The 22,569-nt window shown below is 51.8% G+C and overlaps 9 protein-coding genes across 9 annotated transcripts; 3 read left to right on the forward strand and 6 right to left on the reverse strand.

The window, feature by feature from the left end:
• Window positions 1-200: 200 nt before the first annotated feature.
• Window positions 201-1,849, reverse strand: HMPREF1120_01710 (uncharacterized protein). The gene has a single exon (XM_009155734.1). It carries the CDS (start codon window positions 1,363-1,365, stop codon window positions 400-402), a length of 966 nt encoding a protein of 321 aa, XP_009153982.1. The 5' UTR covers window positions 1,366-1,849; the 3' UTR covers window positions 201-399.
• Window positions 1,850-2,080: 231 nt separating this feature from the next.
• Window positions 2,081-4,386, reverse strand: HMPREF1120_01711 (26S proteasome regulatory subunit N6). The gene is made up of 2 exons (XM_009155735.1): window positions 4,106-4,386; window positions 2,081-3,862 (listed from the first exon to the last, which is right to left on the reverse strand). Exons 1-2 carry the CDS (start codon window positions 4,176-4,178, stop codon window positions 2,472-2,474), a joined length of 1,464 nt encoding a protein of 487 aa, XP_009153983.1. The 5' UTR covers window positions 4,179-4,386; the 3' UTR covers window positions 2,081-2,471.
• Window positions 4,387-4,875: 489 nt separating this feature from the next.
• HMPREF1120_01712 (phosphoglycerate mutase) lies at window positions 4,876-6,249 on the forward strand (the record flags this gene model as incomplete). The annotated part of the gene is made up of 1 exon (XM_009155736.1): window positions 4,876-6,249. One exon carries the CDS (start codon window positions 4,876-4,878, stop codon window positions 6,247-6,249), a length of 1,374 nt encoding a protein of 457 aa, XP_009153984.1.
• Window positions 6,250-6,666: 417 nt separating this feature from the next.
• On the forward strand, window positions 6,667-8,733 carry HMPREF1120_01713 (uncharacterized protein; the record flags this gene model as incomplete). The annotated part of the gene is made up of 1 exon (XM_009155737.1): window positions 6,667-8,733. One exon carries the CDS (start codon window positions 6,667-6,669, stop codon window positions 8,731-8,733), a length of 2,067 nt encoding a protein of 688 aa, XP_009153985.1.
• Window positions 8,734-9,234: 501 nt separating this feature from the next.
• HMPREF1120_01714 (uncharacterized protein) lies at window positions 9,235-10,174 on the reverse strand (the record flags this gene model as incomplete). The annotated part of the gene is made up of 4 exons (XM_009155738.1): window positions 9,235-9,406; window positions 9,491-9,692; window positions 9,757-9,975; window positions 10,045-10,174. 4 exons carry the CDS (start codon window positions 10,172-10,174, stop codon window positions 9,235-9,237), a joined length of 723 nt encoding a protein of 240 aa, XP_009153986.1.
• A 914-nt stretch (window positions 10,175-11,088) lies between these two features.
• HMPREF1120_01715 (MFS transporter, DHA1 family, multidrug resistance protein) lies at window positions 11,089-13,670 on the reverse strand (the record flags this gene model as incomplete). The annotated part of the gene is made up of 7 exons (XM_009155739.1): window positions 11,089-11,285; window positions 11,340-11,504; window positions 11,647-11,853; window positions 11,934-12,030; window positions 12,119-12,479; window positions 12,566-12,666; window positions 13,008-13,670. The coding sequence occupies 7 exons, from the start codon at window positions 13,668-13,670 to the stop codon at window positions 11,089-11,091; spliced, it is 1,791 nt and encodes a 596-aa protein (XP_009153987.1).
• Window positions 13,671-14,346: 676 nt separating this feature from the next.
• On the reverse strand, window positions 14,347-16,585 carry HMPREF1120_01716 (serine/threonine kinase 16; the record flags this gene model as incomplete). Its single annotated transcript, XM_009155740.1, has 8 exons — window positions 14,347-14,523; window positions 14,635-14,709; window positions 14,777-14,884; window positions 14,990-15,722; window positions 15,785-15,866; window positions 15,926-16,112; window positions 16,179-16,325; window positions 16,403-16,585. The coding sequence occupies 8 exons, from the start codon at window positions 16,583-16,585 to the stop codon at window positions 14,347-14,349; spliced, it is 1,692 nt and encodes a 563-aa protein (XP_009153988.1).
• A 570-nt stretch (window positions 16,586-17,155) lies between these two features.
• HMPREF1120_01717 (early growth response protein) lies at window positions 17,156-19,492 on the reverse strand (the record flags this gene model as incomplete). Its single annotated transcript, XM_009155741.1, has 2 exons — window positions 17,156-19,247; window positions 19,305-19,492. The coding sequence occupies 2 exons, from the start codon at window positions 19,490-19,492 to the stop codon at window positions 17,156-17,158; spliced, it is 2,280 nt and encodes a 759-aa protein (XP_009153989.1).
• A 993-nt stretch (window positions 19,493-20,485) lies between these two features.
• On the forward strand, window positions 20,486-22,536 carry HMPREF1120_01718 (monooxygenase; the record flags this gene model as incomplete). The annotated part of the gene is made up of 4 exons (XM_009155742.1): window positions 20,486-20,720; window positions 20,775-21,141; window positions 21,194-21,657; window positions 21,707-22,536. 4 exons carry the CDS (start codon window positions 20,486-20,488, stop codon window positions 22,534-22,536), a joined length of 1,896 nt encoding a protein of 631 aa, XP_009153990.1.
• Between the last annotated feature and the right edge of the window lie 33 nt (window positions 22,537-22,569).

Consider the following 22,569-nt stretch of genomic DNA (forward strand, 5'->3'; position numbering starts at 1 on the left):
ATTAGCAGAGATGGATGCTTGTATACTAAATCTCTGGGACGAACAACATTAGCGGGTGATTGTGATGGATTGGGACCGTATAGGACCAATACAGATCGTCTATTGCAAGCCTAGGGGGGTTGACAACACATATGTCCACCCACGCACACATATATACAATACTCATTGTCTTGCTGCAAGCAATACTGTAGCGCAGATTAATTTATTCTGATTTCGGTTTGGAAGGTAGAATTGAACATAGGGTGACAGTGTGCTTTAATCGGGCACTCTGCATCTTAGCGAGGTTCACGCACTGAGTACCTACCTAGGTGCATAGTAGACCCTCTCATTCCATCGGTGCGATTGAATCCCATCAGTCCAAGTAGCCACAGACTGATTAAGTTGTATACCAGTCCCATTCTACGATTCTTCTCCATCCTCCAACACCTCTCGCCAAACATCACAAACTTTCCTATCATAAATCCCAACCCAAACATCCTCAAACCAACCCTGGAACTCCGGCTCTTCCAGACACTCCTTAAGCAACTCCGCCATCTGCCTCGGAGGACACTTCCAAACCCCACATCCAATAGCCGCCAACAACAGCAAACTCTTCTCCTGTGCCGCCGCCATCCGTAGAATCATTCTCCACCGTTCCTTGAGCCTACGTACATCCTTGTCGAGCTTCAACTGCATGTCCTGCCCCTGATCACCTCGACCACCTCTGGACTTACTTGCTGGTACCAAAGGAGGACAAGCCAAAGCCGCCACACTGGTCACGCTCACAGTAGCCCAGTCCTTGCGGTCTAGGACGCGACAGTCTTTGGCCAACTCATCCCGAAAGATGACCACGTTGGGATGGAATATGCCTGCACATTCTCCTGGATTTCCGTCTCTACTGACAATCGTCCGCCAAGGATACCTCCCACTCCATTTCTCCAGCGTCGGCCAAATCGTCGACGAATAGCAAAGTGCATCCTCCTGCGTTGTCCCAAAGCGATGCCGCCAGCCGCCCGCAAGTTCGGTATCAGATGCGCAATTCAGCACAGCCACTTTACCGCTGTAGTCTGGCCGCGATTTCAAAAGCTCTCGAGCGAGACTGAAAGTATCTCCATAGCGAACTTTGATCGAGGGTCTCGTCGGGTATCCCGGTCTGGCCAGCCGGCTCCGGTCAAGTTCTTCGAGCTGTGATGAGAAGAAAATTGACTCTGGTTGTGAGGAAAACCCCATGGTTTGCAGGACGCTAGGAATCAGAGATAGTGTTTCTTCCGCTATCTCTTTCCGTTTTGTCTTGGAAGGCGGTTCTGATCCGAAAGATGCCCGGCCTTGGTACCGCTCGGATGGTAGATTGTCGTATGCTCGCGGTCTGGCGGCGCTGCGAGGCATCGTGCCACGAGTACGAGTACGAATACGAGTACTTTTGCCTGTTGGTGAGTGCCTGGATTCAGTTGGTAGTATCACGGTCACGGTCACGGTCGCCCTTTAGGTACTGAACACTATGGTGAGTCGGTTTCGTAAATGTGCAGTGGTTACTATCAGTGAACGGGATTTGATTTCAAAGTTAGGAGACTCAGATGATGAATGAACATCTATATTAGTTCTTTTTATGCCAGTGACTCACTGGCATTGTGTACCGTGTTTAATCAACCTTTTTGTTTGTTCGGTACGCGATGATGATCTCCCTTGTTTTCGCGTCACAGTTCAGACTTTCGGACTTCCGTAGCACCTAGGTGCGTTGGACCATGGGAATTAGCGGAGTGGCTTCAGGGTAAGTTAAATGGAATGGACCGAAGTTTACTACTGTCAAGAACTTGGAACCTGAGGGAAGAGACTTCTTGCCTAACAACAATAGGTAGGTACCTAAGATTTATGACTATTAGTAGGATGCAAACACGAAGAGTTGCAAGAGAGCTGCGCGTGGATACCTACCTAGGCAGGGACCTAAGGTAGGTAGATATCCTGCGCGCCGCGCCACGCGCCATTTACGTGACGAGGCTGAGAACTGTGTGACAGATTTAGGGAGATTACGTGCGCACTACAGTATATATATATATACACATTGCAGAATAAATCAACACTTCCTGCAGAAATGTCTGGTCTGATTTCCCACTGCCGGCGCAATGCATCGCCATATCTCCTGTAAGAACATCTCTACCTAACTCTACTAGTGTGGTAACTGTGTATGTGTGTAACTTTATGTATGACAAGTTGAAAACATGATCCGTGTTGTCTTTAAGGTATTGCAAGACAAGTAGAGGGAGCACTGCACTGCTGCTTCCTTTCATAATCATACATACGGTACGCATTGACCTACTACCAGTACCAAGATCGTAGATACTGGTGCATGTGTTTCTCCCGCAACACCAAGTAATACTAGTAGCAAATCTCACCATCCTGTCTCGGTGACCCATCCTGACGCCTTGCTTTCTGTGTACAACAACCACACCATCACACGGGGGTATCTCCATAAAGAAAAGAGAGTACTGGTTAGTCTACCGACCAGATCCAGCGTCCTGCTTGGCCAGCCGATACCGTACGGCCTCCTTGACCAGGTCCGAGTTCCAAACACCATCCTCGCCACTCTTGTCAAATTCCAATCCCGAGAAATCGCCCTTTTCAGCTTCCGCCAGGATCACGCTGAGATCTTTCTTCTGCGATGCCAACCACTTCTTCGAAAACGCCACGGGATCCTTGGCCATGGCAGAAAAGAAGTCGTGACGGGCTTTGTGATGATGGATGGCTTGGACCAAAACGGCAATCTGGTCGTCCAGCTCCGCAATCTGGCGCAGCTGTGCTTGGTGTTTCGGATTCTGCGTCATCTTCATGTACAGCGCGCGAACGGGATCTTCGACCCGAACATCCACGTCGTAGACAGTAGGTTCGAGGTTCTCGTGAAACTCTTTGTCCAGACGAATAGTGAACGGGAGTCTGACCGGGTCGAGCGGGAGAAGGTAAGGGAGGATGCGCTCCGGAATCTGGGGGAAGGAAATGGTCTCAGTACCGAAGAGTTGACGGAGGTTGTCGTCGCAGCGGATGGTTCTTCGCTCGTCTTCTTCTTGAAGTCCGAATAACTTGACATAGTCCCAGATGGCCATGACGACTTCTGCGCGGTCTGCTTCGGTCATATCCAACATGTCAACCAATACAGGACTCAATTTGAACCTCTCGGGGGTCTCATCACGGGTCAGGCAAATGGTGACGTTCATGTTCTCGTCGGCCTTACGTGTGAATGTGAGTGAATCGAGTTCGTCCTCAGGGCGGTGGTTGGGAGGTTTCTTCCAGTGGACACTATAATTGGGGTCGCCCATGAAACCATCCTCAAACTCGACCTTTAACTCCTTGAAAAAGAATGTGAATGGTCGAGACGGCGGATTCGTGTCCTTGGTTTTCTTGGGCTGGGTCTCCTCTTGATTTCCGTCGACATTCGCGTCTTCGTCCTCGGTGTCGCTGTCATCGTCGGGCCAGTCCAGCAGCCTTCCTTGAATTTTGACCTGGTATTTGGGTTCAGCAAGCGAGTCGAAAGTGATGTTCTCGTCGTCGTTGTGAGACACCTGCCATGGCTGGTCGATGGGAGTGGTGGAGATCCAGATGCGCATGGTCTTTTCTCGCTTGACGTGTCGACTCATTGTGTCTTGTATCTCCAATCTCTTGCGCAACATGTATGCATCCAGACGATGTTCTGCCTGCCGTAGGTCATTGTATTGCTTCACGCCGTCTCCAATGACAAGGTCTTCGACGCCTTCGGGGAGGTTTTTGTCGGTAGGCTTTCGCGCGCGTCGTTGCGCCGCTTGGTGCTCCATGGCAGCATTCCGTTGTTGCAATTGCTGGTTCGCCAACTGCTGGATGTGCTGCTGTTGGGCATGATGGGAGGGAGGGACATTGCCTGGATTAGTGGTCGGTAAGTTTCGAGCTCGTCTCATGATTTCCTCAAGGCAAGCAGCGTATGGGGGAGTTTGACCAGTGTCCACCAAGCGACGAAGATCAGGGCTAAGCTTCAAGGGGATTTGCTCAACACTCAACCGGGCCCAAAGATTGTTTGTCTGGGGAGCAGGGCCTGAGATGTTGGAGGTAGAGTCTAGGTTGGAGAAGGTGCTGGTGCTGGGGCTTGTGCTCGAGTCGCACTCACCTGGCCGACGGGCTGCCGGGCCTCTTCCTTGCGGCTGGGCGTATTGCCGATAGTTCTGCATTTGTGGATTCATCCTGCCCGTGTATGCTCCTTGGCGCTACGGGTGATCCACGTATACCTAGGTACCAGCAGTAACCGCGACGGGGACGGGGGACAGTCGCACTCAATACAGGATACGTTAGAGTGTGATCCACTGGGTGGGATATGAACGGGAGGAACAATGAATGCGACAACTTGAACGGGCGACACAGCGACTGGGGCTGCGAATGCGATTGGGACTGCGACGGGGACTTGGACTTCAGGAAATCTCGCGTCGCGATCTCGCACGGCTGAGCTAGTCCTATTCCGGCACGGGGCTTGGCATGGCAGCTTATCACGTGACGGACCCCACGGTCCGAGTTTCGGGACGAGCCACTGCCTCCCACTGGCACTGCACTGCTGCACTGCTGCACTGCCTTGCATCATGGCATCGCGAAAGGGAGGCAGTGCCACTGGCCGGGGAACAACTTGAATGCCCGACCAAAGTTGCCAGCACAACACCGCAAGGCTGTCTCCAACCCATTGTATCTGACGGTCTACTGTGTGTGTTTGCTCCTACCACAACAGACGTGCAAGAATTCCTTTTCGCTGGCGTCGTTGGAGTGAGTGCGTGTATGTAAACATTGTCTTTGTTCTACTGCTCCTACGCACAGCTCTCCTACCAACAAGCAGCTGGAACTATTGGGGTCTCTGTGAAAGCACAAGTATCGACACAATCTCTCTGATCCAACATGGGCAAACCAAGATTGATCATCATCATCCGTCATGCACAATCTGAGGGCAACCGGGACAAGACGATTCACCAAACCACCCCTGACCACAAAGTCGGTCTGACTCCTGAAGGACATCGACAGGCTCTGGAGGCTGGGCAGAAACTTCGTGAACTCCTCCGCGAAGACGACACATTGCACTTCTTTATTTCGCCATACAGAAGAACACGAGAGACAACAGAAGGTATCTTGAACGGATTGACGTCCAACGACCCAGCCCCGTCACCCTTCCAAAGATCCCACATCAAAGTATACGAGGAACCCCGCCTGCGGGAACAGGATTTTGGCAATTTCCAACCTGGAGCTGAAGAAGTCGAACGGTTGTGGAGAGAACGTGCAGAGTACGGTCACTTCTTTTATCGGATTCCGAACGGCGAAAGCGGCGCAGATGTCTATGACCGAGTATCGTCCTTCAATGGCTCGCTTTGGCGGCGCTTCCAGGAAGATAACATGGCCAGTGTGGCGATTCTGGTCACCCACGGTCTGTGCAGTCGCATTTTCTTGATGGTTTGGTATCATTACAGCGTGGAGTTCTTCGAGGATCTCCGAAACATCAACCACTGCGAGTTTTTGGTCATGAAGCAGGCGGCGAATGGGAGATACGTCCTACAGAATCAGTTACGCCGGTGGTCCGACCTTAGAAAGGAGCGGGCCGCTGCTCGACGAAGCATCTCGTCCGCCTCAACACCTGTCATTCCCGAAACGATTCCTGTCAGACGGTGGACTTCTCACAGGACAGCCAATGACCCTACAGGTGCGAGTTACTTGCCACGGCCGGAACGGAAGAGCACACAAGAGATGTTTAACGATGACCCTCCAGTGGAGGAAGAAACTACATCTACACAGAACCCGGCCGAAACTGTGAGTGTAAGACGGATAAGCAATTCTTCTACCAGGGAGCCAAGCCGAACCCGAGTACGTTCCACGAGCAACCTACGCATGTCCATCAGTAACCTGTCACTGGACACTGGAAGGAAAACGCCCTTGACAGGCATAAAGTCGTACCTCGGCCGAGATGGTGGAGGCACACGGTCTGGTCACGGCTCGCCATTTGGATCGGACGATGAAGCGAGCCCGGACACACCACCGCAAGAAACGGTCCCAGAGGCGATAGATCCTAGCGGGCCAAAATTGTCCACATCTTTGGCGCGGGCTCTGAGAGGTGACTTCGATGATGACAATCGAGTCATGGCAGACGCCCTAGGGGACCAAAGTGATGCAGATGTTGACGAAGCCGACCGTGAGATTGGTACCAAGGCACGCGAGGCCAAAGAGATGGAGAAGATATTGGCCGAGGAAAGGCAAGAAAGGAGTCGTAGTGGGAGTGTTTACTAGCAGGGACCTAGTGGATGATTAGGTGGCAGGGATGGTTTGTCAATGAAGGAATGAATACAAATAGAAGGACATAGGGACATAAGACATAAGGATCATTCTCATGATGAATTACACATTTTGCTTTTGTCCACTTACAGTATTGTAATCTGCACTCATTCAAGGTGGTCTACCACGAGGCTGTGACACGCGGGTATTCGACGTGTCACGTGGACCTTCAATTACATGTACAGTGGTATAACAACACCACATCTTTTTGTACAAGCACGCGCAACTCTCTTCTCATCCTCCCAACCAAGCGACAAGATGATATAACACAATAAACCAGCCGAAGCCGCAGCTAGTCCTGCATTACCAATCCATCAAGCTTGGCAGGTCCATTCCCGCCATCTGTTGAAAAAGAGAAGAATAAAATCCAAAATGGCTGATCCGCTCTATGACCTCCTGAGGCCACATCTGCCCACCAGCAGCGGCCTCAGTAATTCAACAGCCGGTCCTCCCTCGCCATCAATATCCAAATATCTATCACGACTTGTATCACTTCGTCTAGACGATCTCACAACCACGGAACCAGAGTCTCTCGCTCAAGCGAACCAATCCAACCTCGTGTCCATCCAAGCATTAAGTGCGCGCTCCCACCGCACGACGACAACATCATCCGACCACTTGTCTACGCTCCAGACATCTCTGCCACAACTATTATCGTCCGTTGAAGCAATCAGAGAATCAATCCCCGCCCTCGACGCCAGTGCCACCGGGTTCGCCAGCGCATATGACCGGTCGAAAGCCGATGAAACTTCCGCCGGCGGCGGCAATGCTCTCCTCGAAGCAAGACGCGAAGCTGCCCTTTTGGCCCGTCAAGCCGACAAAGTCCAAGATATTTTGGAACTTCCGTCTCTGCTGTCTGCTGCAATCGCATCTGCTGGCAGCAACAGCAGCACCAGCTCCGGCTCCAGCACGGCCGTACCAAGTGGCGCCGCCAATTACTCCCAAGCACTAGACCTGTTCGCACACACCAAACGGCTACAAATACTATATCCCGACTCTCAACTTGTTAGGTCCGTCGTTCTCGAAGCCGAGGTCGCAATGCGAGAGATGACGACGAATCTCATCGCTGGTCTCCGATCGCAGAATTTACGGCTTGCCGCCGCCATCCGCATGATTGGGTGGTTGAGGCGTGTAGCGCCTGAATTGAGTGGTCCAACAACAACGTCCCAACCCAATAAACAACAACAATACCCACAACAAACCAGAATATCAAATCCATCGACTACGACAGGCTCAGGAGCAGCAGCAGCTTCCAGTGGACGTGGACATGGAAACCAAGACGAAGGCCACCTCGGAGCCCTATTCCTCTGCGCCAGACTATGTACCTTTCTGTACATGACCGAAGCCTTGGCTCCGCTCCGCGAACTCGCCGATCAAGAAACGGAAGCCAGGTTGAAGGACACCGATCAACATTCACATCGACACTCCTCCTCCACAACAGTGTCAACACCAAAACATTCCCGCACACGCACTCCCTCATACACCTCCGCCTCTCACTCTTTCCAAGGTCAACATACAGAACGCTATTTGAAGCGATACATTGAAATCTTCCGTGAACAATCCTTCGCCACGATCAGTATGTATCGTAATATTTTCCCGCAGGACGACAACGATTTGTCAAACGAGTCCGCGGCCGAACAGAACCGAGATGATTCTCAAAGTGCCGGCGAGGCCGCCGTCCCCTCTTTATCTCTCTGTCTCTCATTACCACCAGCCCTCCAATCCTTCCCGCTCCATCTCGTCGAAAACTTGGTCGCTACGCTAAAACAATACCTCCCCAACGTGACGGACCCGAGTGCACGCGAGAGTTTGCTCATGCAAGTTCTCTATGCGGCGAATAGTTTGGGGAGGTTGGGTGCGGATTTTAGTCTGGTTATTGCTTTGCTTGATGAGGATGAGGCGGAGACGGAGACGGACGCTGAGGTTGAGACCGAGGCAGATGTACAGGCCGCGGCAAGCGGAGAGGCAGAGGTTGAGCCCGACGCAGAGGCAGACGCAGACGCAGAGGCAAAAGCAGAGGCAAAAGAAGAGAGACAGGAACAAGAACGTAAACCTGGACACGAATCGCAAGACGATACCCAAGACCGAGACCACGAAGAAGATAAAGATAAAGATACTCAAGCGGAACCTGAGCCCGGCAGAATTGGTCATGAAAAGGATCAGGAAAGGCAAGGAGACGAAAACACAGCCACAGCCACAGCTACAGCTGCACCGTCTGATAACGCTGACGGCATTAGCACTCCTCAGCATGATGACCGACACCAACAAAAAGAAGACGAAGACGAACCCGAACCTGAACCCGAATGGGTATCAGTGATTAAAAAACATCGCGTCCAAGCGGCCCGGTTGGAAGCCCTTGCCGCGGGTCAAGATCGGCTCGTTGGGGTGCAAAGGCGAGAATCGGGAACAACAATACCAGTAGATATTGCTGTTCGATGATTTTGCCAAAGAAAAAAAAAGGGAAAATATTTGCGAAGAGTAACGCTGAGGCCAGTAAGATCATATGGTGATGATATTATTGATATTCACCCACGCGGAGGCAAATATTGTTCCTCGCTTGCTTTGCTTTGCTTCTTCATTCTTATGTTTTGATCTGATGCCATGCCACGCCACGCCGTAAAGATCATCATCATGTAGTATGTAGGTAGCATTGTACCACAACTTTTGACATTGGGTCAATTCAAAGTCAAATTCATCGCTTGCATACAGTACTGGTAACGAAAACAATCATGTCATGTCCGAACGAAAGAAGCCAAAAGATAATAAGTTGAACCCTCCTGGAAGACAGGGAAATGCGCCTGCCACTGCTGAAGACAAAAATTGGATTTGCTCCATTCCTTCATGGTAAGAATCATCAAACCAGAGGCTCTGGCCGAGTCGTTTTATCATTTTCATTGACATTGGTTCCTTTCCTAATCAATCATTGTTCCCTCGGTCTTTTTAGAACCCCAACTTATGCTTCTTGATCCTCGGAATAACACCAAGCAGCACAAAGACCGCAGCCACCAGGACGGCCCACAGCTTGATATGCAGAACGTGGACATTATACGGCGTAGTGGTGGCAGCAGCAACGACAGCCAACAGAAACGTCAGAATGGTGTATCCGGCGATCCTGTGCATCAATCATGGTCAGTCACCAGTGCACCACAACCACCACCACAACCCGCGACACAATACCACATCCACATGGACATACCGATGATACTTATAAATCGACTTTGCGCGGTCGACACTCCGATAAACCAGCTCAGGCGCAAAGAACGACGTAAACCCAACGAGCCATTGCAAGAAAATGAGTATATAAGCGACCAAGCCCATCTTGCCATGGACGCTTTGGAACCGCGTCTCGGGATGTGAGGCCTTGTTCATTTCGATGATGACCAGACCGGCGATGAGGGCTGCAACAACAGAATCCTTTAGCACCGATCAAATATAATAAAAATGAGGTCCAATTTGTTTTACCTGCCACAGCCAACCCATTGAACACGGCATGTGTATATGTCCCATTGATCTTGTCCTTTTGCAGAGCTGTCGGTTGCAGCACCAGCACGCCTTGAACGAGTAAGAGGAGCGCGAGAGAGTTGAGGAGTGGGTGGAACGAAAAGAAGATCAGGTCGGCTTGGAAGACGGCTGCCCAGACGAGGGCTGTGAGGATCACTATGCCTGCTTGCGCTAGGATGGCTGTTCGCAACAGAAAATCAGTTCGCTGAGTTACTCAATATAATATAGCGACAAGACACCATGTCCTACCGGTTCCTTTGATCAGATTGAATTGCAGTCCTTGTCCGGGCCGCTGCGTGACATCCCCGGGACGACCGAGGAGTGGTTCTTCCTCTTGCAATGCCGGGTTCTGCTCGGGGACGCCGGTCGCTGAAGCCATGATGCTATAGTTATGCGGTTCGTGTGTTCTATCGAAGACCACGTGAATAGCGGATGAAGTCCGAAGGCAAAGATATCAAGTCTCTCGCAGCGGTCGGACGATGATACTCTTGTTCTTCACCGTAGACGAAAGGGATGAGGCCGTGGTCATATCACTGCAGGCTGCAACGCGCAGTGTCGGTGTCTTGCATTATTCATCCTGCGGGAGAAACGAGGAGTCGAAGAAGCCGCTAGACATGGATATACTGAGAGAACAGATCCCAGTCCTACTTAGTGGCAGTCCTTGTCACGGTGGTACTCGCTGCCAGTGGAACACTGCATGTGGTGCAATTGTCCTCAGGGAATCAACAAGCTGACAATCTTCGGCCGTGGATTGGTCGAGGGCTCAATGCCGAGACGGCAGGTCAATGACGCCATTATTTATGTTTCTGACACGCTTTCGGCTGAGGTGATTTTGACTTGAGAACTGGTCGCTTTACAGTAGATATAGAAATAGAATAATAAGCAAGCCAAATGAGATCATGAATCCAAACGCGAGTCAAGTTGATAGGAATGGCCCATGACAGCAGCATCGTACTGTACATATCTATATCCGACCTTTGCAAAAGTCCAGTGGCTCTCCAAAAGTTGAACGTGAAACAAGTACATATGAATGTCGGTTTTGCGTAACGCCGACGCTTTTTGTTACCCAATTCGAACCCTTTTGATTCCTGAACATGGCCCCTATTGCTCACATGAATCATATTCGGGTCCACCAGTTCGAAACAAAACAGCAAGAACTGACTCGACTTGACCTCAGCTCAGCGTCTTCTGTGCGGTAAATAAATATGGTAAAAAGAAATCACCAATCGAATCAAAATCAAACCAGATCTCAGCCCGCATGTTCGCAATTATAACCTCGTTTTCTTTTTGTTGTTATCGTTCATTCGCATTCCGACTCCATTTACTGCGCATCCGGATCCTTTTCCCGTAGAAAAAGAAGAAAAACGGCACCGGGATCAATGCCGCGGCGAAGAAGCCGAAAATGCTTGTACCCCACGGGATCCCGACGTTATGGTACAGAGGCGAGATAATGAGCGGGAATGCGCCGGCGAAACAGGACCGGAGGAACGCTGGAGAAGAATAGTGGTCAGCATGGTTGACTCTTTCACCGTGATTCAACTTACTGTTTGCTGCTATGGCACTCGCCGCATATCTCTGGAACGTGTCGACCAGATAATTCAAGGCCGCCTGGAAAATCGTGAAGAAGCCAATGCCCGCCATGGACAGACCAATCACGGGGGCGATCCAGTGGTATTTGGGGTCGGCGGTCCAGCCGGTGAGGAAGAGACCTGTGACAACCAGTAAATAATCACTTCATGTAGTCTTGCAGCATACACAACAACCTATGTGGGCGCCAGTGCATATGCCGAGAGGTCAAAGAGGTCAAAGAGGTCAAACGACAGAACGAAAAAGACCACGGTTTGAACTCACCCCCGCTAAACAGAAATGAACCAAGCATCATTGGCGGCAGACGGAGCTCGGGGCACACCTTACCCCCCGACTTGCGGTTATATACGAGCTGGTTGTAGACGTTGATCCCAGCACCGATCATAGCACCGATCATGATGGCCAGAAAGGGCAATTCCGAGGGCACTTGTTTCCAGTGACGGTTTTCGGCGAAGATGATGGGAATAGCGCCTATGATGGGATATCGTTTAGTAATGCTGCCTCGCAGATATAGGATGCCCATCGCCCAATGTCGGTTGAGAACAACTCACCAAGCTGCATGTACAGAATACCGTAGCAGAAGCTGGCATATAACGCGACCAGGGCGCAAATCGGAGTCGTAAGAAGTTGAAATGGTCGAATCAAAAACTAAAAGGCATCAGCACGGATAAGACTTACGCCCAGCAAACAAACAGAGCTGCCACCGCAGTGCACGTAATATAGGTAAGTTACATACCTTCCTAGCCAACTCCTTGATCGACACATCCCATTCCTCAAACTTGGCATGAAGCGCCCAGTTGCCACTTTGATGGCGCAGTCGACGGGCCTTGTAGACCAACAGGCGCGGCGGATACGACTCGTCGAGAAAGATGATGTCGAGCAGCAGGATAAACAGCTGGATGATTCCCGTTAGATACTGGGTCCACCGCCAGCGCAGGTCGACCTGGACCACGAGCGCGGCCGAGACGATCGGACCTAAAGCAGGCCCTATGACCACTGCCATGGCATATGAGGCAATCGCTATACCTCGCTGAGATGAGGGAAACAAGTCGGCTAGGACGCCTCCGGTGTTTGTGACGGGTGCTGAAGCGAAGAATCTACCCATAAGACGCAAAGGTCAGCTCGAACCAAACAAGGGATTGAGTTCTTCGATAGTCAGTGGTTCACGGTATGCCCAACTTACCCCGAAAAGAACCTGAGGATCATGATGCTTTGAATATCTTTGGCGGCCCCGGTCCCAAAGGCGAAGCAAGCCGCGATGAACATTGGAGGGAGTACAGCATTCTAGCACGAGTGAATCAAATCAGTATAAGCGTCGGCATCGACAAAAAGCATAGAGCAAGACGATTGACCACCGCATGTGCATGTGCGTGTGCATGCCGGGGAAGAGACGGAGAGATAGCCATGTAGCGCTAATCTGAGGATATGCGTGTGCCTAGGCGCGGAAAGGGGGAAGAGAGTGTGTAGTTGAGAGGAGGGGGGGTGGGAGGTTGTGTGGTCTGAACAGAGGGAAGGGGGTGTGTGTTTCGCAGCCCCTGTAGCCCGACATCGATATACAGCCGCAACCACCACCACCACCAACATCTCATTTCCTCCTTCAATCCCCGATTCAGTGCATCACTCACCTTACGACCATAAACCTCCGACAAAGGCGCCCACAACAACGGCCCCAACCCAAACCCAAACAAAAACAACGTTGTGCCCAACGTCGACACTTCATTCCCCACACCATACTGCCGCGCAACCTGTTGAGTTCCCGGACTATACGCACTCGACCCCCAAGTCGCACTCATAGTCGTGAACCCATAAAGGCCCGTCGTGATGACCTTCTTCGTCATATTCCAATTCAAGGGGCGATACGGATCGTCCGGCCCATCAAAATCGACCAACTCGTCAACCGTGGTCTTTTGATTTTCCAACGGGTGACTGAACGGACCGATGGGTTGTCGCGTCCGGATCCGCGACAGAATACTTTCCCGCCGTGTGATGGTGCGAGTGAGATCGATCGACCGTCCCGTTGCGAACGAGCTGGTTCGGCGGCGATTCCGAGTTCGACGCCTGCTAACTTTCTCGCCGGTACCATTTTGCCCTACTTGCTCGTCCGCTTCGTCTTCATCGTCATCTTCAGTCTCTGGCGGCCCAATGTCGCCGTATTCGGGATTAGTCGTTTGTAGACTCAAATCGGCTGATGTGCTGGATTCCAATGTTGACCTTGCACGGCCAGTGCCAGTGGTACGGGTGGTGCTGTTGGGGCGAGTCGTTGTCGCGCTGCCACGCGAGTCTGCCATGACAAAAACAAATCAACAAAGATACGATGTGCTTAAAAATTTTCTTCTTCGGCCGCCATTGATATGATATAATATGATCCTTCACCTTCGTTCGGCCGGTGTATATGTACTGATACTACTTAGTAGTCTATGTTTGAATTGCCATATTCATGACCTCAAGCACTGCATTGGCAAACAATTCCCGGCCCGGCAAAACGGCACCGGCAGCCGATATCGCGCCCCCCACATCCTGCACTGGCCAGTAACAACAAACCTGAAATAAACATGGCACTATCAGTGACCTAAACCGTGTTAAGCTTTCTGACTGTTTGGTGGGTGCCGCTTTAACCGGGTGCAACCGCCTTGCTTTTTCTTCGATTTGACTGGCCAGCCTTGTTGGTCGATACTCCTGCCAGCAGCGGAGCCTGAGCCTTGAGGGGAACAGGATGCGGAACCAGGGGATAAGATGGTATTAACCTATAAGCACACCAGGCATCCATGGCCCCCAGCTTACACTACGGTCCCTGGGGACACTGGCACTGCATTGTCACATTTAACGCCTCTCCACAGACAGTAGACTAGACCCTACATCCAGGACGACCTCTGGAACAAACGAAGACATACACCGCCAATACCCTCCTTCATCACCGCCAAACCACAATTGGTTGCAAGCATATAGATACCCAGCTATAGATGCTCATCCAAAACTATGCACTTTCGCATCCTTAGTCCACCGCCTAAACGTCTTGCCATACACCATAAGCACAACCATTCCAACCAGACTAAACCCCACAGTCATCCCCATCAGCAACATAAAGGGCCCAGTGAATCCCGATTCGGCCGCCCAGTCGTTGATATAGTAAGTCATGCCGAACTAGATAGACACAAACAATAGTCAGTCACTCAGCCAGCTCCTGCATAGCAACGACAAACGACAAACACAAGAAAGGAATCTTAAGCCTTCAATATTGTATGCAACACTCACCCCAAACGTATTCTTCGCCACGGTCGATGTCACCATGATCTGGCCTGAGATTGGCTTGTAGCAGTCGATCGCATACTAGACAGAAAGAACATCTTAGCTTCGAGTCCAATTTCACTTCTCATCTCCCCAGGATCAAACTTACAGTAATAGCAATAGTCGGAATGCTAACAGTCAACACACCCGCCAGCGTAAACCCGACGATAATAATCGGTTCCCAAGGCCATTGTCGATCGAAGCCCACGCCGATAATCTATTAGGTTACAAACGGCAACAAGTCAGCACAATGCACACGGATTCTTTCTTCTCATATGGCGTCTTCCAGGGCAGAGACCAAAAGTCCTCTCGTCGTACTCACCACCATGCCCACCACCGAAGCAACAAGAAACGGAACCAAAGCAGGCAACCTCTGTTCCGGTTCCCGTATCCCTTTATTTCTTTTCGTCGCCCGCATAGCAACCCAATCCGAAAACGGCCCCGCCGTGGCCAAACCGACAATCGCACCGACCGCAAGGGCAAAATTCGCAAATCCCACATTCGCCGGGGTGAAATTATACGGCGGCGCCGCCAGGGCCTGCGACTGGGCGAGGTTGACGCACAAAAGCGCATTGGCTGCCGCGCCCATACTCATGGCTGCCCAGAAGATGATGGGATAGGCGAAGATCTGCACCGGAGTCAGGACATGGCGTAAAATGGTGGCAAAAGCCGTCGCTCGCCGGTCAATGGGTTGGATGACATTGAACTGGGACCGACTGGGTCTTCCACGGCCGAGATGTTCGTCGACAATTGCATTCGCATTCGCATTTTCAACAACTTCGACTTCGACTTCTCGCTGCTCATTCTCGACGATTTCGTCGGCAGGAGCCTTGTCGTCACCTCCCTCAACCAGTGACGGTTGTTGAACCAGGCCTGCTGCGGCAACCGGATCCTGCTCTAAGAGTCGTCGTGTTTCCGGACTGAACAGTAACAATCCCACAATCTCCACCACCTGCACGATCGTACAGGCCCAAAAGAACCATCTCCAACTGACATGAGCGGCAACGTTTCCCGATATGATGGGTCCAATCATCAGGCCGACAAAGTAGCACCAACTGTACAACACCCCAAAGTTAGTTGCAGACAGAGAAAACGACCGAAAGTATGCTTTACATACAAGTAGACTCCAACATAGCGTCCTCGTTGGTGTAAGAAATACAAATCGGCAACCACTGTTGCCATGATAGATTCGTTGGCGGCTATCATGGACGGGTCAGCCACGAGTGCCATCAAAGTGTTCGACAGCGACATTACATACCTGGACCGAGACCCGCCAGGACACGAGCACCCAGAAACGAGTGGTAAGACTTGGCCAGCGCCTGCCAGATACAACTTGCCAGAGAAATCAAGGCGCAGACCAACAGTGTCGGTCGGCGACCAAATATGTCGGAGCAGGGAATGATGACAAAATTGGCGTATCCGAGACATAGGACAGTGACGCCAGTCTAATCCAAGGTGTCAGCTCTTTCTGTGCTCTGCGTCTGTCTTCCTGCTTCGCCGGGAATACTGACCAATAAATTCACTTGTGTAAGTGATTTGTTCCATTCCGCCATATAAACAGGCGTGAGGGGCGCAATAGACAGAGTAGTGATGATACTCGCGAGTACAAACAGTCCTTGGTTCGTGAGTACGATGGTTTTCCAGAGTTTGGACCAGTTCTGACTGCAATGTTAGCCTGCATATACAATACAAACAACAACGTGCAATGAGCCACTGGGGCACTGCCATCTCTTACCAAAGGATCATGCGGGCTGGCTGTAGGTTGAGGCACCAGGACAGTCGCATTAGGTCGGTTGTGGGCGTGCACAAGGTGGATGCCTGCCACCTCTGCCATGAGCTCGGTGCCGGGAAGCATCTCTACGTGAGTTTCGGCCTCAGCGACATGCCGAATATCCTCGAGGACAGCGGTGTTGGCCATAATGAAGGGCTGTTGAAAGTGTAGAGGCAGCAGACGATAGTATTCCCTCAGCAGGGATGGTCTGTCCGTGATTCGAAATACATGTTGGCGGCAAGGTACATATAGGGCAAATATCGTCGTCGCTGCGTGTTGTGGTAGTGATCAAATTGACCAGTAGCCTTGCACTTGTTGTAGGGTTCCACCAAGCCTCCCCGCAAAAGACTGGTCAAATTGGTCTCTTACCCCGGAATTTCACTGATTGGTGTGGGCGGATTGGGGTTGCAGAGTCAAAACGTCCCACATTGGGGACTTGTTCAACGGGACCTTCTTGACCATGTGGCTTTGAGCGAATGTCAAGCGGCTGGGTTATTCTGAAAATATGGGCGTTTTATTCTGAAAACATCGTCATGCCTTTCCCATTGGCCCTTGGTAACGGTGATGGTAAAAAGATCTTTGTCAAAGGTTCGAGCCATTGCAGGTCGTGCATCCGACCCAGTTGTTTGGGAACGATTTATGCCATTTGCCAGGGCTAAGTATACACAATTGTCGGCGCAAAAGTCACACAGCGTCACTTTTCTTGTGTGGTCCCAATCAACCGTTTTCATTGTGTAATAATGCTCCTAGAATCGCGGCAAACCTGCGGGCAATCTCCCAATGGCCAATGCGCCTCAAAAGATCCGTGAGTCCACACAAGGCCGCGTTGATCTCGGTCGTGGTTGGTCTCCCATGTTTGTAGCCATTAGCTTGGAATAGTATCAATGCAGGGTTGACACCAAGGAGCTTAAACTCTGGGAAATCCAGACCCTCTGTGCTAAGTCCACTCTGCGTATCTCCACCTGCGCCATAGCGAGTGTAGCAGAACCATGCAACGCCTGCTCTGAACATGGCTCGAGGGACGTGGATCGCGGGCTCACACCCTAGAGGCAGGCTTTCCAGTTTCTTCTGGACCATCGTTCCATGAACGACACATCGTTTGGCTTGGTCCGACCTGGCCCAATTGCTGACGGCCATTTGGTCCTCGGCAGAGAGAGTGGGACCATCTCGCCCAATGGCTTTTTCCAAGAGGTCAAAATCCGCAAACATCGACATGTGGGCCAGGTGCCAGAGGATGCTCATATCCATGTGATCTGGTTCCCAGGGAGCAGTTCCGTGCAAGAAACGCCCGTAGAAGGTGGTCAACAGCCCGGATATCTCGTCCATCTTTGCCGAGGTAGCCCGGACGTTGATCCGATTCTCCACGATATTGACACATATCCCTTCCAAAACTGTGTAGGCGGTGAAGTAGCTATTGCCAGGCATGGCCAAGATGTCAAAGTCCACATTTGCGTCAACGGATGCAGGCGTCAGCTCGTCGCTGTCGAAGTTGGTGGGATCATTGAGATATGACAGCCGCCAATCTTCAGGTCGGGCAGCCATAAATGTTTGGTTTGAGGCAGCAACGGGCAACTGGCGCGAGTTGTGACGCAGAAACGGCTCATGGTGGAGGATGCTTGAGAGTTCTGCATCATGTATGTGAACGCTGAGAGCGATTCGGATGAGCTCTTCGTTTTTGGCCCATTCTCTCCACTGATGATCCAGCTCAGCGGGAGATAAATTGTGGAGGTCGAGTCCGCGTAGTCGCTTTGTCTTGAAGGCCCCGAGACGGCGTGCCCATGAGATCAAGGTACCGTTAAATGTGTCGACTATGGCGAGGTGTTCGGGCTCTCCTGAGAGGAGACCGAACGTCTGTCCAATGATTGCTGTTTGGATAAGAGAGATTCTCTCCTCAGTCCCTCGAGATATTAAACGCTCCCAATTTGCCAGCACGGCCTTGTGCAGCCTTTCGAAGATTTGCACGCCTTGTCGGATGGCGTGCACCGAGCCAGTGAAGAGACTGCCGACAGAGCAGATGGATAAGAGAACCATAGAGTTGGCTTTAGAAGGTCGAAAGGTTGGCGCATGAACCACTGGGAAGACGGGGTGAAACCGTGCAAAGTACGACCGGACACAAAGGTTGAGGAAATCAGCAGACGGTAGGGTTTGATCATGTTGTGACCGTATCTGTAGGCTCTGATGAAGCGTCTGGCGGTAAGTATCGTCTACCTCGACTTGAGATGCCGGGGGGGTCGCAGGGCCTGACTGGGGCACCTCTTCACGTCCATCATCCTTAGCAGTAAACCACAAACGTTTCGTGTCAGGTACGGGCTTGTAGCCTGTCGGGCCACATGTAGCATAAGGACTTTCAGACCAAGCAGGCCTCAACTCCGCCATGCTCGTAACTAAAGGCGTATCCAGGATACTGGCGTGAAAATCGCCGTCCACGAGCCAGGAAGGAAAATGAGCCTCGAAATCGAATGCTTCTATGACAGGATCTAGAGTTTCCATTAGCGGATTGGAGGCGCTTGTACTCGAGTAGCTGTCCTTTGAAGCATTCGCATCGGGATGGACGTTTGGATAGGGGGCCTCGCTGCTGGCATAATTAAGAGAGGCCACATCCACGGCGGGGTTGGCCGCTGAATTCATTGCAAGGCTCGAGTCCTGAGGATGAATCATCATTGCCACATCCAAGGGATCGTGGGATGGGAGAGGAGGTCTCGGAGTTTGGTCCGGTTGAGCAGACATGACAGAACCGCGTCGTGGTTCTACCGCTGTGGTGACCGACCCATCCTCCTGATGATCCTTTTGATGCCGGAGCAGAGTGTCGCTAGTAATCCATGAGCAAGATGCATGGAGACACATGATGACAAAACCGGTCACTCACTGTCGACCGTACTTTCTGCCACAGATGGCACATTTGAAAGGCTTCTCCTTGGTATGAGAGCGAATGTGTCGTTCGAGATGGTCTGTTTTGGCGAAAGTCCTCCCACAGGTCGTGCATTGGCGCACTTTACGAGCGCGTCTGCCGCGGGGACCCTTATTAGAGCCTTGCGTCGGCAAGGCTTCGGACATGGCTCAAAACGAGACGACGCGATTCATTCCAATGTCTAGAAGGCTCTTTTCATGCTCAACGTTGGACAGCATTGCTGGAGAGCGAGCTGGAAAAAGGGTGATTGCTGGACAAGGTCGATCGTGTGGAGCAACGAGAGAGAAAACACTGGCCCGAATGGAGGATCCTCAAGTTCAGCAGCTGGTTCGTGTCGCGAGAGACTCGGATCCTGGTAGCCAGGCAACTATTAGTAGACTTGATATAATTAGCCCGTCCGGAGCCAGCTCATCCCGCATCCCGCGAGTTTCTGTGGAATAGACCGAGTCGCAGCCTGTCTATCCAATGGCGGGGGGTCCAAACCTGACCAGTTCGAAATGGTGGACTGGCCGCTTGTTGCAGGCGTTGAAGGTTGGGGGTGTTTGCCCAGCTACACGATTCCCTTTCGCGTTAATGTGGTCTCTTGAGAAGACGGCTCTCCCCGACTCTTCCCCGCCATGATGAGACTGGAGATGGATGCGTTTCTTCCCTCGCAGGACGCATTGGCGCAGGCTCAGTTGGTAAGGTTGAGGCCAGAAACCATTGGCAGACATTTTGCTTCCCCCACGAAGCTCAGAGGGCGAGCCCCAGACTTGCGGGCAATCAGGGTCCGCAATGGGCCAGTTGAGAGGGGGTGAAGGTGCTCGCTTCTCTCCCTCCCAGTGACATTGGCATTTCCAATGCGGGACACTTCTGTTAATGTCCCGTTCAGCCTGATATCTCGTCCTATTACGTCCCACATCGGTTCGGAGGCGAAATGTACCATCTTCACCATCTACTTTCCCCCGGACCGTGGGCCGGAAATGAGTCCGCAGGTCTGTCGAAGCGATTGTCGTAAGGATAAAGTGATGGTTGCCCGAACATGTTTTGAGATGTGATATATACTCCTCGTCTAGACGATAGACAATCTTTGACGTTGCATCTTTACCGTGGTAAAGTTGGTTTATTCTCGAGAAGCAATTTGTTATCGGCGTCTTATCATGGCTCAAAACGAGATCTCCTCGGTGGAAGAAACCGGTGTGATAGTATGCGGCGGAGGCCCAACGGGCGTGGTACTGTCCGCGTTACTGGGGACGCTGAAAGTGCCCAATATTGTACTGGAGAGGGAAAAAGATATCACGAATGACCCCAGAGGGATCGCTCTGGATGAGGATGGCATCCGCATCCTTCAGGCAATCGGCATCTATGACCGGATATTTACAGAAATGGGCTCTAGTAAGTTGTTGTCCTAGGCGGCGGTCTCGGTCTGCCCCGATTAACCAGCAGCAGGCATGGAGGTCTTCAACTTTATCACAGGTAGCAAACCGGATCTGACCAAGAAACCGTTGATCCGGTTCAAGTACGGAACCACCGAGGGAGGCACTGGCCATGTTGGTTTCATTTGCCATAAGCAGCCGGCCATGGAAAAGGCGATTCGTGACCAGATCGAAAAAATCCCTTTTTCGCAGATCCGCACACAATCTACCGTGATGGGGGTCAGCGAAGACAGTGAAAGTGTACAGGTGACGTACCAGGATGGTCAAGGGCAAACCCGTCAACTGAAAGCGTCCTTCCTCGTGGGAGCGGATGGAAAGACGGGCTATGTCCGCAAGAAGTACCTCGAACCCAAAGGAATCATCATGGAGAAATGTGAACAGTAAGTCTCAGCAGCACACTGCATCACACCTGTCGTTGTTAACTCACGTCAGGTCGACATACGAAGAGACATGGGTGGCGCTGAACTGGAAGATATCCCTGCCGACGGAAAAGACGCATCCCGACTTTCCTTTGTGGCGGCTGGGGTACACTCCAGAGCAGGTGTATGACCTATTCTTTCCCAGAGAGTTTCGGTTCTTGTGCAATCCAAACCGACCTTCGGTCTGTGGCAGGTTCGGACTGCCACAAGACCGATTGTGGAGATTCGAGTTTGTGGTTCAGAAAGGAGAAGATGGTCACAAAATGGCGACGCCGGAAGAAGTGGCCAAGATCATCTATCCTTACCTTACTCATCCTGGAAGTCGCTATGGTCTGAACCAGGACGTCCAATTCCCACCGGAATGCATCACAACCTTGCGATCTCGGCCGTTTTCCTTCGTGGCAAGGAGTTGCAACAAATGGGCATTAGGCAGGGTGATCCTCGCTGGGGATGCCGCTCACGTCTTCCCGCCTTTTGGTAAGTGTCTCTCTGGAGAGTCAGATACGTGCTAACCAAAGATACCTAGGTGGCCAGGGCATCGCCTCGGGATTTCGAGACGCGTCAGGACTGGCGTGGAGACTGGCTTTACTTCATCGCAATCCAACCGCAAACCATGAGCCAGTCCTAAGAGCCTGGTACACGGAACGCAAACAACAACTCGAGAAATCGTTGGCCGCCACCATCCGAAATGGCGAATATGTCAACGAGGCCGATCCGCTCAAGCTCCTGATCCGTGAATGGTACATGTGGGCCATCCAGCTGATCCCGAGTATAAGAAAGAAGGTCGAACTGGGGCAACGAGCGGAGGGCATGGCGAGATATCGACACAGCCCCGGACTTCCTTTCCTCGACGATATGGCAGGCGGCTTTCTCCTGCCCCAGGTCTATGCGTACAATTTCAAGACCAAGTCAGTCTGCTTCACGGACGACCTCATTTTCTCACCTGGAAAGACTGGACTTTTCCAGTTGCTCGTGTTACCAGACAGTCCGCGAGAAGTCGATGCTCTGCTGGAGGGTATCGAGGATATCGACGGTCTCTCCGATAACCTTCTCCGCTCAAAGGAGGCCACTGTGTTGATCCAGTCAATGGATTGTACCTTGACGTCGCCGCCAGGATATGTCCAGAATGCGGCACGGATCGCGACGGGCGCCGAGTTCGCAGCCGATGCCGTCCTGTGCAGAAACCGGCCGCCTCCAATCGGCTATGATGAGCTGCGACTGAAGAAGGAGGTCGGCGGCAAGAAGTACGTGATTGTGCGACATGACCGATTTGTCTTTGCAGCTTGCGATAGCCGGGACGAGCTGAAGGAAGCTGCTCGCCGGCTTGTGAGCACTGTGATGTGCAATCAGCCATGATTTTCTCGGCTCAACCTTTGGTCCATTCGGTGC

Source organism: Exophiala dermatitidis (assembly GCF_000230625.1).
Source record: "Exophiala dermatitidis NIH/UT8656 unplaced genomic scaffold supercont1.2, whole genome shotgun sequence".
NCBI lineage: Eukaryota > Fungi > Ascomycota > Eurotiomycetes > Chaetothyriales > Herpotrichiellaceae > Exophiala > Exophiala dermatitidis.

Excerpts from the sequence above, each read along its gene's own strand:
- HMPREF1120_01710 (XM_009155734.1), bottom strand. The coding sequence starts at position 1,365 with ATGCCTCGCAGCGCCGCCAGACCGCGAGCATACGACAATCTACCATCC.
- HMPREF1120_01711 (XM_009155735.1), bottom strand. The coding sequence starts at position 4,178 with ATGAATCCACAAATGCAGAACTATCGGCAATACGCCCAGCCGCAAGGA. Across the intron at positions 3,863-4,105 it reads CCCGGCAGCCCGTCGGCCAG|GCAATGTCCCTCCCTCCCAT; the intron begins GTGAGTGCGACT and ends CCACTAATCCAG.